The following is a 13,805-nucleotide window of genomic DNA, read 5'->3' as shown; positions in this document are numbered from 1 at the left end:
ACTAAGATGGCGGCCTCCTGTGAGTGGTAAATTCGAGATTTAAAGTCCAAATTATTTCACATTTTCATCGCAGTAGGGTTATGTGGCGCATTATATATTTTTCAGGAAGTAGAATTAGAATTTTGTTATTGTAACCGTAACTTTTTGTAACCTTAAGTCACACGATCTGAGTGATTGCCATTAAAGATACAGAACTTTTGTTTTCACAATCAATCAATTCAATTCACCATTCAATTCATGCGTTTGCCGTTCGTTGCCATACAATAATAAAACGCACCACACCCTTTGCTCAATGAGGGGGCGGGGTAAAAAAAAAAGAAGAAAAAAAAGGCTATCCACTTCAAGTTCAATGATGATACAAAGTAAACATTTTATATTATTTGGATAACTTTCCGTGTATGGCGCCACCACTTTTTCACTCATTTTTACCTCAAAAAAAGGAACATCTCAATAAGGTTTATCGCGATTCAGAAACGCAATGCATTGTGGGAAGGAATATGGGGCGGTTTCTATGCAGTTTCTACGACTTGCGCACGCAACGCCTATACCTTTGTGTGGGTTCAACAGCGCCGTCTCTTGACATTTTCGTATTCGGGATAAACCTTATGAGTAGTTGCGATAACGTTACCCTCCTGCCGACGGCATAGCCAGAGGGTTACGCCAGTGGCAGGAGGGTTACGTAATCACAACTAATTATTGAGGTAAATTATAATTAGATACTATTATTATTATTTCATATCTAATGAAAAAGTGGTGGGGCCATAAGGAAACTTTCCGCAAATTTTTAATAACAAAACAAGAATATTCTTATTTTATTTTTTTACTTTTTAATTGAATTTATAACATTATTATTACCCTAGGGCCTTAGGCTATAGACTTTTTGAAGGAATAAGGGGTGTCAAAAAAATATGCCGTCATCTGGCATTCAAACGTGGAGCATGACTATGAGAAGCAGGAGTGTAGTCCTTTATTGTTAGGCTGACACTACAGTGTGGAACTGAAGAAGAATTCAATTATGTAATACGTTTATCATAATGTTGGCTTCTCTTGTTCTCATTACAAAGTGAGCGTTGTATTATGGTCAGCCAGCAAACGGCCTTGTGGATGATTTGATTGACTAACTAATGCCTATATATACTAAGAAAAACAAACTGCACCAAGATTACAGAGTGTTCAAACGCTGAGGAGCTTTAATGGTGATGCAATACATGTATGATTAACCCTACTAAGACCATGAATAACCCAATCCTGAGATCATTGTTATTATTGGTATTATTATTATTGTACAATTAGTGTTCTCATCATTGTTGTCTTCATCATGTCTGTCTTTGTTCTATTTGTCAGTCTGTTCGTTCTTGTCCCTGTTTATTGTCTGTCCCCAGGCATAAGCCTCGGCTTCCAGATGATGCCTCCATACTCTATTTATTTTTTTCTCACCCTCATTAAATAGCTTTGTTTATTGGTTATTCCTTAAAAAAATATTGTTTGTACTCTGTTTTCCTGAAGTGTGGGAATAAATTTAATTTTGAATGAATGAATTGAAAAAATGTATTAAGTTATTTTTCCTCTCAATTTTCAGCCACTAGGTCAGTCGGAGACATGACTCATGCAGCAAGTCATATGCTAGGGCCCCTCAGCTTCCCAGAAGATGGCAACGCAGAGCCCTCCACACTAGAGGAAGATGCTGAGGGGGTGACCTGTGTACTCTGCTCCGTAGCATTTGATCTTGACAAGAACAAGACGGATTTCTTTAAGCATCTGCAAGTTGCTCATAATTTAGTTATCGCGGATATCAACCTCATTTGTGATCTGAAAAGGTAATTACATGTAGTTAAAAATAGCTTCCCTTCAGAAGTTTCAAATAAATTCAGGTCTCGTGATAGTTTTCCTTTGAAAAATCTTTCTGTGAAATTGCTTTCGGGTAAACAAAGTTATATCTATTGTTATATAAGCACAGTTTGCTCTTCTTTTTGTGTTTAAAGTTTTTGATTGTTTTTCTCAAAATTCTGAACTTTGGGTACGGTGCATGTCTGATTCCTTATAAAGCTGTACGTTTTCTGTTATTCCCCCTACTTTTCTCCACGGATTTGTTAAGCAGTATCAGCCTGTTAGAAAATTTAATTTTTAAAACAATGTCTCTCTCAATAATCGCCAATACATCAGAGGGTACCAGATTATTATCATGGTTGCTTTCACTGACTTTCACCTCTGTAGACACAGGTTTTAATCACAGCTAAGAACCAAAAATTTGTCCAGAATAAAACATAAGCAAGGCAGTTTTGTTTGCTTATAACAATTAAAAGACCCACAGCAAATAGACCAACAGCAAATATCCACCCTCTTTGTCTTGTATTTTGTTTTATTTTGGGAGGTTGTGAAGAGAAGATGACATATTATATTAAAGAAACTGGACACAGGACACTATTGGTAACTGTCAAAGACCAGTCCTATCACTTTGTGTATCTCAACATTATGCATAAAATAACAAACCTGTACAAATTTGAGCTCAATCGGTCGTCGAAGTTGTGAGATAATAATGAAGAAAAAAACCTTGTCACACAAAGTTGTATGCCTTCAGATGCTTGATATCGAGACCTCAAATTCTAAATCTGAGGTCTCTAAATCAAATTCTTGGAAAATTACTTCTTTCTCGAAAACTATTACTTCAGAGGGAGCCATTTCTCACAGTGTTTTTTACCATCAACAGCTCCCCATTACTCGTTACCAAGTAAGGTTTTATGCCAACAATTATTTTGAGTAATTACCAATAGTGTCCAATGCCTTTAAAAAATGAATGCCTTGATAAATTGTTTCTTCATTTCAGTGAAAAATGTTGTGAGAGAAGTCTTTACATTTAACTATGTGTCTAGGAAACATATATTTATTAAAAAGCTTTATTTTTACAGAGAATGGTTACTGAGAAAATCTGCAGAAGTAAGCTTGCGGGTACAATCTGTATAAAACTCTATTGGGTCGGGGAGAATTGTTGTTGGTTAGAAGATACACTGTGGTCTTCACACTGGTTCTGTTGGGGGGGGGAGGGTTAGTGCTGGTTCTGAGAGGAACCGGTGTGGTCACCTTACAGTTTCTTTTGGAGAATTGTTGGTTCTGAGAAGAACCAATGTACGTGCTTCACCTTGTTGTTCTGTGAAAGTGTTGGTTCTGTGAAGAACTGGGCCCAATTTCATGGCTCTGCTTACCGAAAGCAAAGAATCACCGCTTACGGAAGCAGGGATTTCTTTTCATGCTTACAGCAAGGGTATTCCACGGGTGAGCAGGGAGTTTTGGCTTCTGTGCGTGCGTACTCAACGTTGCAATGCATTCTACGCTTACAAGGATTGCTCAGAAAAACAGTGTTTGCACGTAAGTTGTGAATCGTGAACATAAGCGAATCCTGGATCATAACAATGGTAATCTGTTTGCGAGCCCATCAATAACATGCAAAAACTGTTTTGGGAGAAGTGATGGGTGAGGTGTGCAGACCACTCCAGGGCCCAATTTTATTTGGTGGTAGGCAGAGCCATGAATTTGGGCCCTGATGTGGTCTCCACACCTCACCCATCACTTCTCCCAAAAGAGTTTTATACATTGTCGTTTCTGCAAACAGATTACCATTCTTGTGATCAACACGAGTGAAATCCTCAAAATTTAAAATTTGTTTACTTTTTTGCACAGTTATGTAGAGTACTGGCGGTTGAGGTTCAGCAAGGCCTCCTTTACTGATGTTTGCACACTGGTTAAGTCAGCATCTCAGACCACCAGTCCTCAAGATGGAACAAGTAAGTTATGACTTTGTCAGGTATGAGAAGTTTTTCATATTTCTTCATGCAACATGATACCATTTGGTGAATGCATCTACACAGTACACATTCAACCTTCCTTTTGTCTCACCATGATACATAACCCATTCAAGTGGTACAATATGGATATTCACATACTCCTATTTTCTCTAAGATTTAGTAAAAAGGGCAGTCTTGGAATCGCAGGCCTGGTAATTCCAGGCCGCGGATGTCATTGACATGGCCTCCATTGCCCCTGGCCATGGTGCCCATTCGAAAGGGACTGCCCAAAGTTTTCATTATTTTTTAGATCGTACAGGGAGTTCTGCTTTAGAGGAGCCCCTCCTCAAAGGTTGTAGTTTCTAATATTTGTTTCAAAATTGATGCACATTATTTAAATATCATCATTTCACACACTTTTTAAAGGCAGTGGACACTATTGGTAATTATTCAAAATAATTATAATCATAAAACCTTTCTTGATTACGAGTAATGGGGAGAGGTTGGTAGTATAAAACATTGTCAGAAACAGCTCCCTCTGAAGTGACGTAGTTTTCGAGAAAGAAGTAGTTTTACACGAATGTAATTTCGAGACCTCAGGTTTAGAATTTGACGTCTCAAAATCAAGCATCTGAATGCACACATCTTTGTGTGACCATGGTGTGACAAGGGAGTTTTTTTCTTTAATTAATATCTCGCCACTTTGACGACCACTTGAGATCAAATTTTCACAGGTTTGTTATTTTATGCATTTGTTGAGATACACCGACTGTATAGACTAGTCTTTGACATTTACCATAGGTGTCCAGTGTCTTTTAAGTCGTACATGCTGTTAGTTTGATAGATAAAACAATGAAGGCAGTGGTAGCACTTAAAGACTAACTTTACATACCAAGCTGCGTAAGCTTTGGTAGCAATACGAGTTCAACTACTTCATTGCATCTAATGGAGTAGTTGTTTCTACGGAAGCCGATGCAGTTTTTATGCCATCAGTTAAAGACTCTGCACACTACTGGTAATTGTCAAAGACCCGTCTTCTCACTTGGTGTATATCAACATTTGCACAAGATAACAAAACTGTGAAAATTTGAACTCAATTCTACGTCGAAGTTGAGAGATAATAATGAAAGAATAAACACCCTTGTCACACAAAAAAATGTGTGCTTTCAGGTGCTTGATTTCGAGACCTCAAATTCTAACTATGAGGTCTCGAAATCAAATTTGTGGAAAATTACTTCATTCTCATCAACAGCTCCCAATTACTTGATACCAAGTAAGGTTTTTGCTAATAATTATTTTGAGTAATACCCAATAGTGTCCACTGCCTCTAAGTGCTAAAACTACCTTCCTTGTGAAAATATTGATAACTTTGAAAAAGTTGGAGGGCTTATACGTAAGTATTTTTTTTTTTTACTCATAATGGTTACCTTCTTCTTACTCATTCCTTTGACAATCCCCATCAGGCATCCAGTATTATTTATTATCGGACATCATCCCTGAGGATAAGAAGTTACGAGAAGACCTTCAAGGGGAGAGGCTGCGTACGATTCTCGGCACCCAGCAGGGAGAGCGGGACGACTCCACTTTCTCCCGGGGGTGCCTCTTCTGCCGGGAACACTTTGAAGGCAACAGGGCAGAGCTCTTCAACCATATGGCATTCGATCACCACTTTAGTGTCGGACAACCAAATAACATAGGTCAGTAGTACAGGCATGGAATTCTACTGAGGTCATAATTGTTTTAAAATAATAACAAAAGTCTTATAAAGTGCACAAATCCACCAAAGGCGCTCAAGCCACGATAACAAAGGAAGAGAAAAACAAAAAGGGGAAGGCACTACAAGAAAATTCAGTTAAAAGGAACTAAATGCTTTTTACATGAAGTTTGTTCTGAGAGACTTTTTGAATGAGTGAAAATTATTTGAGGTTTTAGTGTGAAGGGGTAGCTGATTCTGGAGATGTGGTGCTGCAATGGAAAATTATCTGTCTCCTCATATTTTACTTCTTGAAGAAGATATACGTTCCATTTTTGCTTCAGGTGGTAATTTGTTCCATTGGGGGATAGTGCATGGGAAGAGAGATTGTCTGTAGCTGTCCTTGTTTGTTTGAGGGATTTGAAAATTTAGTTCATGAGATTAGCGTGTGAGTTTATGGATTATTGGAGAGACTTAATTTTCTTTTTCTCTTTTCCTTCTATTATAAAACAGTATTTGCTAATGAATTTCTGGATATCCTGGAAGGAAAGTTAGACAGGTCAGTTTGATTTATGCGTTTTAACACAATTTTTGATTGATGGTGTGCCATTTTGATTGTCTAAAACTCGTAATTGAGATTTAAAGGTATTATACAGGATTTGTAGGGATAAAAAACAGCACTGTTTAATTGTAGTCTGAAACCTTACTGTAGTCACTCATTATTACTAGTTATCAATATAAACCACAAGGGAAACTGACTGGGCCCCTCGAACAAAGATATTGACAAAATATGAAGACTGCCAATATAGGGCTAGATAGCTCAGTTGGTAGAGGTCGGAGGTCGTTGGTTCGAACCCCACTCTAATCAATTCTATGTTCAACCCCGAAAATCATTATTATTAGTTGTAGAATAAAACAACAATTTGAAACATTTCCCTCAGAAATGATGAAGTCATATTTGAGTTAATGCAACAGCTGATTTGGTTGTTACAGCCAAAGTTAAGGACAATGTGTTTACAAGATGAATCTTAGTGCTTTGTGAAATCGAGCCCAGCTGGACCATTACTGGTGTCTCTGTTTGATTATACCTCTTGGTTCTTCCCAAACTCTCCACCCTCAACCCATTCTCAGTTTCAAGTGCCTCTACTGTGATAAAACCTTCAAGGACAGACTAATCTTGAAGGAACACATGAGAAAGAAGATGCACAAGAGACTCAACCCCAAGAATCCGATCTATGACAAGTTCTACGTCATCAACTACCTGGAGCTAGGCAAGAACTGGGAGGCGGTTAAGTCGGAGGAGGAGGGCGAGGGCGGTAATCTGGCCGATCTGGAAAAGGAGGAGTGAGTACTACAAGGAGTAGAATGTTGTCTTTTTTTTTACTCTCGCTGTAAAGCCAAGAACTCTCAAAAAAGGGAACTTAATCACTGTACCTAAGAACCCAATGGAGAAAAGACAAAGAAGAAAGTTATGATTTTAGATGTGGGAGGAAAACCCCATAGAATTATTCCAGGGAAAACCAACGCAGTCAGGTAGGGACTGAAAACCCAATCCACATAGTCCCCCGCCGCAGTGAAACCCACGCAGTCAGGTAGGGACTGAAAACCCAATCCACATAGTGCCTCGCCGCAGTGAAACCCACGCAGTCAGGTAGGGACTGAAAACCCAATCCACATAGTGCCTCGCCGCAGTGAAACCCACGCAGTCAGGTAGGGACTGAAAACCCAATCCACATAGTCCCTCGCCGTAGTGAAACCCACGCAGTCAGGTAGTGACTGAAAACCCAATCCACATAGTCCCCCGCCGCAGTGAAACCCACGCAGTCAGGTAGGGACTGAAAACCCAATCCACATAGTCCCTCGCCGCAGTGAAACCCATGCAGTCAGGTAGGGACTGAAAACCCAATCCACATAGTCCCCCGCCGCAGTGAAACCCACGCAGTCAGGTAGGGACTGAAAACCCAATCCACATAGTCCCTCGCCGCAGTGAAACCCACGCAGTCAGGTAGGGACTGAAAACCCAATCCACATAGTCCCCCGCCGCAGTGAAACCCACGCAGTCAGGTAGGGACTGAAAACCCAATCCACATAGTCCCTCGCCGCAGTGAAACCCACGCAGTCAGGTAGGGACTGAAAACCCAATCCACATAGTGCCTCGCCGCAGTGAAACCCACGCAGTCAGGTAGGGACTGAAAACCCAATCCACATAGTGCCTCGCCGCAGTGAAACCCACGCAGTCAGGTAGGGACTGAAAACCCAATCCACATAGTGCCTCGCCGCAGTGAAACCCACGCAGTCAGGTAGGGACTGAAAACCCAATCCACATAGTGCCTCGCCGCAGTGAAACCCACGCAGTCAGGTAGGGACTGAAAACCCAATCCACATAGTCCCTCGCCGTAGTGAAACCCACGCAGTCAGGTAGGGATTGAAAACCCAATCCACATACTCCTTCGCCGCAGTGAAACCCACGCAGTCAGGTAGGGACTGAAAACCCAATCCACATAGTCCCTCGCCGCAGTGAAACCCACGCAGTCAGGTAGGGACTGAAAACCCAATCCACATAGTCCCCCGCCGCAGTGAAACCCACGCAGTCAGGTAGGGACTGAAAACCCAATCCACATAGTCCCCCGCCGCAGTGAAACCCACGCAGTCAGGTAGGGACTGAATACCCAATCCACATAGTCCCTCGCCGCAGTGAAACCCACGCAGTCAGGTAGGGACTGAAAACCCAATCCACATAGTCCCCCGCCGCAGTGAAACCCACGCAGTCAGGTAGGGACTGAAAACCCAATCCACATAGTCCTTCGCCGCAGTGAAACCCACGCAGTCAGGTAGGGACTGAAAACCCAATCCACATAGTCCCCCGCCGCAGTGAAACCCACGCAGTCAGGTAGGGACTGAAAACCCAATCCACATAGTGCCTCGCCGCAGTGAAACCCACGCTGTCAGGTAGGGACTGAAAACCCAATCCACATAGTGCCTCGCCGCAGTGAAACCCACGCAGTCAGGTAGGGACTGAAAACCCAATCCACATAGTCCTTCGCCGTAGTGAAACCCGCGCAGTCAGGTAGGGACTGAAAACCCAATCCACATAGTCCCCCGCCGCAGTGAAACCCACGCAGTCAGGTAGGGACTGAAAACCCAATCCACATAGTGCCTCGCCGCAGAGAAACCCACGCAGTCAGGTAGGGACTGAAAACCCAATCCACATAGTCCCCTGCCGCAGTGAAACCCACGCAGTCAGGTAGGGACTGAAAACCCAATCCACATAGTCCCCCGCCGCAGTGAAACCCACGCAGTCAGGTAGGGACTGAAAACCCAATCCACATAGTGCCTCGCCGCAGAGAAACCCACGCAGTCAGGTAGGGACTGAAAACCCAATCCACATAGTCCCCCGCCGCAGTGAAACCCACGCAGTCAGGTAGGGACTGAAAACCCAATCCACATAGTCCCCCGCCGCAGTGAAACCCACGCAGTCAGGTAGGGACTGAAAACCCAATCCACATAGTCCCCTGCCGCAGTGATTCAAAGTGGGGTTCAAGAGTTGAAAGGCAAGGAAAGATAACACTGTGCCAGCCTGAACACCCAAAATTTGAGTTTGAATCTTTGAACTTTTACAAATAAAAAGAGAACTAATTTGTTGATATCTCGACTGAGTCCAGGTCTTTGTTTGGACGACTCTGTATCAGTCTAGTCTCGGTATCGGAGCAAAGTTTTTTTTTTATTTAGACCTTTTGAGACCTTTAATTCATTTTCCTCATATATTTTCTTAAGTAAGTTTGACACTTTGCATGGTGGGAGTATAACCAGGTGAAGCTAGCTGTAGCACCATGTGAATATCACTTTATGGGGAGTGTTTGTTCTGAAAAGAACCAATGCTTTGACAACTCAACATGTATACCAGTATGCCCTGATTGTCTTTAGGAGAAACATTGAGTTGTTAATTACAGTTCTTTTTAGCACCAACACTACTCAAAAGAGATTTACACAAAGTGCTACAGCAAACCTCTCCTAACTATTTTACTAACAAGTTGGTGACCCACATTCTTGAGTAATAATAACAGTATTTGGCTCAGAGAATTCTGAGGCAATAAAGTTGCACTGAGAATCACTTTTTTTAAATTAAAGTTATCACTTTGTAAAATATTCAATTCAATTCAATTCAAGTTACTTTTTATTTCCATACTTCCATAAAAGAATAACGACAAGTACATAAGTTGCGGAGTAAAGCAAACAATATCATTAAGTAACCGTACACATAAATGTAATAAATAGAGTATGGGCCGTTTTGGTAAGCACGAGCTTGTAAAAAAAAAAGCCAGACAAACAAGAAAACAAGACAACCAGACAGACAGACAGATGAACATAAGACATGACACAATATTGAATATATGATTCAATCCGATGTTTCCATAGCAACTGGGAGGACTGGCAGGAGGATTCTGGGATAGGTGCTGTGTGTCTTTTCTGCTCGGTCAGTGCCACTAATATCAAGACCCTGGAAACACACATGTTGAGTCAGCACAAATTTAATCTGGAGCAAATGAAACAGGGTACGATTTTTATAAAGCCTTTCTAAGGTGTTTTGCTGAAAAAGTAGGCACTCTGCAGAGTTTGCCTCTAACCTTTTTACTGACTAGTTTTCAGTTGGTCATTTTACTAACTAGTAAAGCCTGACAGACAAGTTGATCAGGTTTTTTCACTGGTCTATATTTTAAGGTATTCTTTTAGCATGTCATTAGAATGGGAGTAGTGTACAATATAATACGTAGCGATGGAACTTAAATAAACTAACCACCAGGGCCCAATTACACAGGGCTGCTTCAGCAGGAAATATTGCTTATTAATTTTCTGCTCAGCAGAAAGGAGCAGGATACCAGGTCATAAGAATTCACAGTCCATGAGGATGTTGGTAGAATGCTGGGAGAGCAGAATGGACCTTCCCAACTTTTTACATAGCAATGGACCCTTCCCATGAAATATGCTACAACATTCACGCATGCGTACTGTACATACCCTATTGGTTGGCAAACGCCATATGATTGTGCACTAAGCAGACGCGCAATCGTGTCTGCGTCACGCATCCATTAGCCATGTTCAAAACAGCGCAAAATTCCCTCATTTTGCCAACTAAAATATAAGTGCACATGCACTATGTGCAATTGACATATTTCATGGGAAGGGTCTGTTATGGTTGAGTGCCTTGTTGAAGGGCAAAAGTGTCATGACAGGGATTCAAACTCAACCTCTGCTGCTAACAACACCAGAGGTTGGGTCTTGTGAACTTAACCGCTCGGCCAGACTCGTCATAAATTGGTTTTTTTTTACAACGAATTCCTGGAGCTACCTGAACACATAGATAGTACAGAGACCATTTGAACACTGTGGGCCCCAATAACATGCATGTAGAACTGTTGAAGCACACACACACATATTTACTCATTTTTGGGGGGTGGTTTGTCACGGCTAAGTATTCTATTTCACAGGACTAAAGTTTGTGTGTGTTGTCGGAATGTTTGTTCGGTCCCATGCATGACACATGTGTCCTTGAGCAAACTCCGGTGAACTAGACTTCTGGTGGTATCTTGTGTCATGTCAACAACAAAATTCCCTTCTTCAAACATTCCCTTCTTCATCATCTGTCTCGATAAGGTCTGAACTTCTATCTGCAAGTGAAGTTGATCAACTACATCCGACGCTGCGTCCATCAGCGAGCTTGTATCTCCTGCAAGGAATCGTTCCAAAGCAGAGTGGCTCTGCTTGATCACATGACATCACTGGGTCACATGACACAGCTACCGTCCAGGGATGACTGGGACCAGCCTCAGTGAGTATTTGGTTGATCTTTGTGGATACCGAGGGTTTTATATTGGGGGGTTTTCTTAGCCAATTTCTGCAAAAATGAAATCAGTTTCATTATTAAAGACGCTAACAATATTAAAAATATGCCTGTGTAATTAATTTGTGTATGAAACATAACGTCTTTCTCTTAAGTTTTCTTATGCATAATGTTCTATCCAAACATAAACATTGAATAAAAAATCTGTGAAAATTTTGGCTCAACTGGTTGTCAATTTTGTATGTTTAAATCATGAAAGGCAAAACACCCTTGTTACATATCATTGTGCACTTTCAGATGCCTGAAAAAAGGCTTCATGCCTGAATCTTTTCTCACATTTACATGTAACTTTGTGGGTGAACAAATTACCATTTTCTCTAAGCCTATATAACTTCAATGGGGGTCGTTTCTAACAGAGTTGTATAATATCAACAGCTATCCATTTCTCTTTACCAAGTAGGTTAAAACCAACTTCTGGAGTAATTACTCTGTCTTAAAAGGGTTATATATACCTTTTTTATTGTATTTTTAAAAAGGAAATGCTATTTTTTATTTCCCTTCAGATATTTCTTTCCAACATATGAGAATGACAGCCTCCTGTGTGAACTTGAAGATGATGAGAATGAAGATGCAGGACAGTTAGAGAAGACGCCCATCATTGCTGAAGATGCTCCTGTTCCTGCAGAAAGCATCTTAAGAGATCAAAACGTTCTTAAAGGATTGCAAGACAGTTGAAAAGAGAGGAGAACCGGGCCACAGTGGCAGTAGTGATAATACTGGACAAATAGTTAAGATGCCCATCATTGCAGAAGATGCTCCTGTTCCTGCTGACAGCATCTTAAGAGATAAAAACATTTTCTAGGGATTGCAAGACAGTTTTTATCTACATTTGTTGTGAAGAAATGAGCACATCTCAAAATGTGTTCAGCTGACGATAATATATTTTATGTGGGCATTATTATACAAATGTATCTTATTTTGCCTGTCAGGAGATGCTACTTTTTATAAATAAGGTCACATGGTCTTATACAGTTAGTACAGTAGGTCAGCCATTCTCAAATTTTCTTCTTTTTTTTCCCCCCAGATTTTTTTTTTTAGACCTAAACTTAGTTAAGCAAGTTGAAGAAATCCTGTTCAAGGAAAACATGGATTTTTGCTAAAACATCATTGTGTCATTAGTAGGCATTTGGATTGTTTGAAAGTGGTTGCTTTCCCTGCCTTTCACCTGTGTACACACTGGTTCCAATCCCGGCCCGGAGCATTACATGTTTTTAGTTCCTACCAAGTCTTTGTTCTAAAGCCGTGTTTGCACTGGATTATTATTTTGGGTAACTTAACCACGATGCTGGGTAACATTCCGACAGGTTAACTTTCCCACCGTCCGCACTTGGTTTTATTTGACTCCGGGTAGACTTTCCGAGACCGTGGGTAAACTAACCGTGCTGGCCCCCTGCGTAACATTGAATAGTTCGATAATTACGAAAATCTTATTCTTCCATGACAAAACATGTCAGCTTCTTCGGGTCACGGACGGATGGGAGATTTAACCGAGTCGTCGCGTCCGCATTGGGCTTTCTGGCTCGGTTAAACTGATCTGGTCAATCTTCCTGGGCACCTTTGGCTCGGTTAAACTACCCATTCGGGTCCGGTAAGTTACCTGGGTTGGAAACTTCCTGGGCTGTTCGTATTGGACTTAAAATAGGCAAGTTACCCATTGGCTCGGTTAGTTTACACAAATTAAGTCCAATGCGAACAGGGCTTAAGACAATGGTGTTTGCACGAACATTCAACCATTGTTTAGATCTAAGTACACCAAACAGTGTATATTTGTAATGAATAATCAGAGAGTGAACATTGTAGTTTTATTCCCCGGATCCAGATGTCGGTGGTGAAAATAACTACTCTGACAACCCTCTATGTTTTTCATTTCTGGTTGTGTGTGTACGCGCAAACACAATGTTCTTGGAACCAAGACTAGTCTCTACCGGATTGGTGGCTTTCTTTGCATTCAAGACTCCCCCCCCCCCCTCCCAAACTGAAATTTCTTATCCTCCTTTCCACACAGTGCCCAATTTCATAGAGCTGCTACGCACACAAATTTGCGTAGCATGAAATTTCTTCCTTGATAAAAATCAGGATTACCAATCAAATTTCCATTTGTTGCATGTTGCTTCTTATATATATTCAGCTGTTGTTTGCTTGTCCTGAAAATCATGTGGGAATTTGGCTGGCATTCCTGCTTTTATCAAGGGAGAAATTTCATGCTAAGCAAATTTGTGTGCTTAGCAGCTCTATGATATTGGGCCCAGGTGTCTTCAATTCTAGTCACTTTTGTTCACATGTTATTATTTCCAAAATTATAAAATAAAAACAATAATAATAGTGCAAATGTATTTTCTATTTCTTGATTACTATTTAACTTCAAGAAAACCCAAGATGTGTCTGTATATAGCTGAAATAGATATACGTAATAAATCAAGTTCACACTATACAA

General features: G+C 40.9%; 1 protein-coding gene across 2 annotated transcripts; it reads left to right on the top strand.

Moving 5' to 3' along the window:
* The first annotated feature begins 15 nt into the window (after positions 1–15).
* On the top strand, positions 16–12,425 carry LOC117307299 (zinc finger protein 277-like). 2 transcript variants are annotated; one of them, XM_033792017.1, is made up of 9 exons: positions 16–26; positions 1,580–1,817; positions 3,676–3,779; positions 5,243–5,476; positions 5,986–6,031; positions 6,604–6,816; positions 9,889–10,025; positions 11,125–11,299; positions 11,875–12,425. In XM_033792017.1, exons 2-9 carry the CDS (start codon positions 1,600–1,602, stop codon positions 12,044–12,046), a joined length of 1,299 nt encoding a protein of 432 aa, XP_033647908.1. In that variant the 5' UTR covers positions 16–26; positions 1,580–1,599; the 3' UTR covers positions 12,047–12,425. The 2 variants fall into 2 exon arrangements, with proteins under 2 accessions (XP_033647908.1, XP_033647909.1); XM_033792018.1 differs by lacking the exon at positions 16–26 and adding an exon at positions 3,255–3,363 and having other exon boundaries at positions 1,742–1,817.
* Positions 12,426–13,805: the final 1,380 nt, after the last annotated feature.

This window comes from Asterias rubens, chromosome 2, assembly GCF_902459465.1.
Source record: "Asterias rubens chromosome 2, eAstRub1.3, whole genome shotgun sequence".
NCBI classification, from domain to species: domain Eukaryota; kingdom Metazoa; phylum Echinodermata; class Asteroidea; order Forcipulatida; family Asteriidae; genus Asterias; species Asterias rubens.
This window is presented reverse-complemented; position numbering and strand designations above follow the sequence as displayed.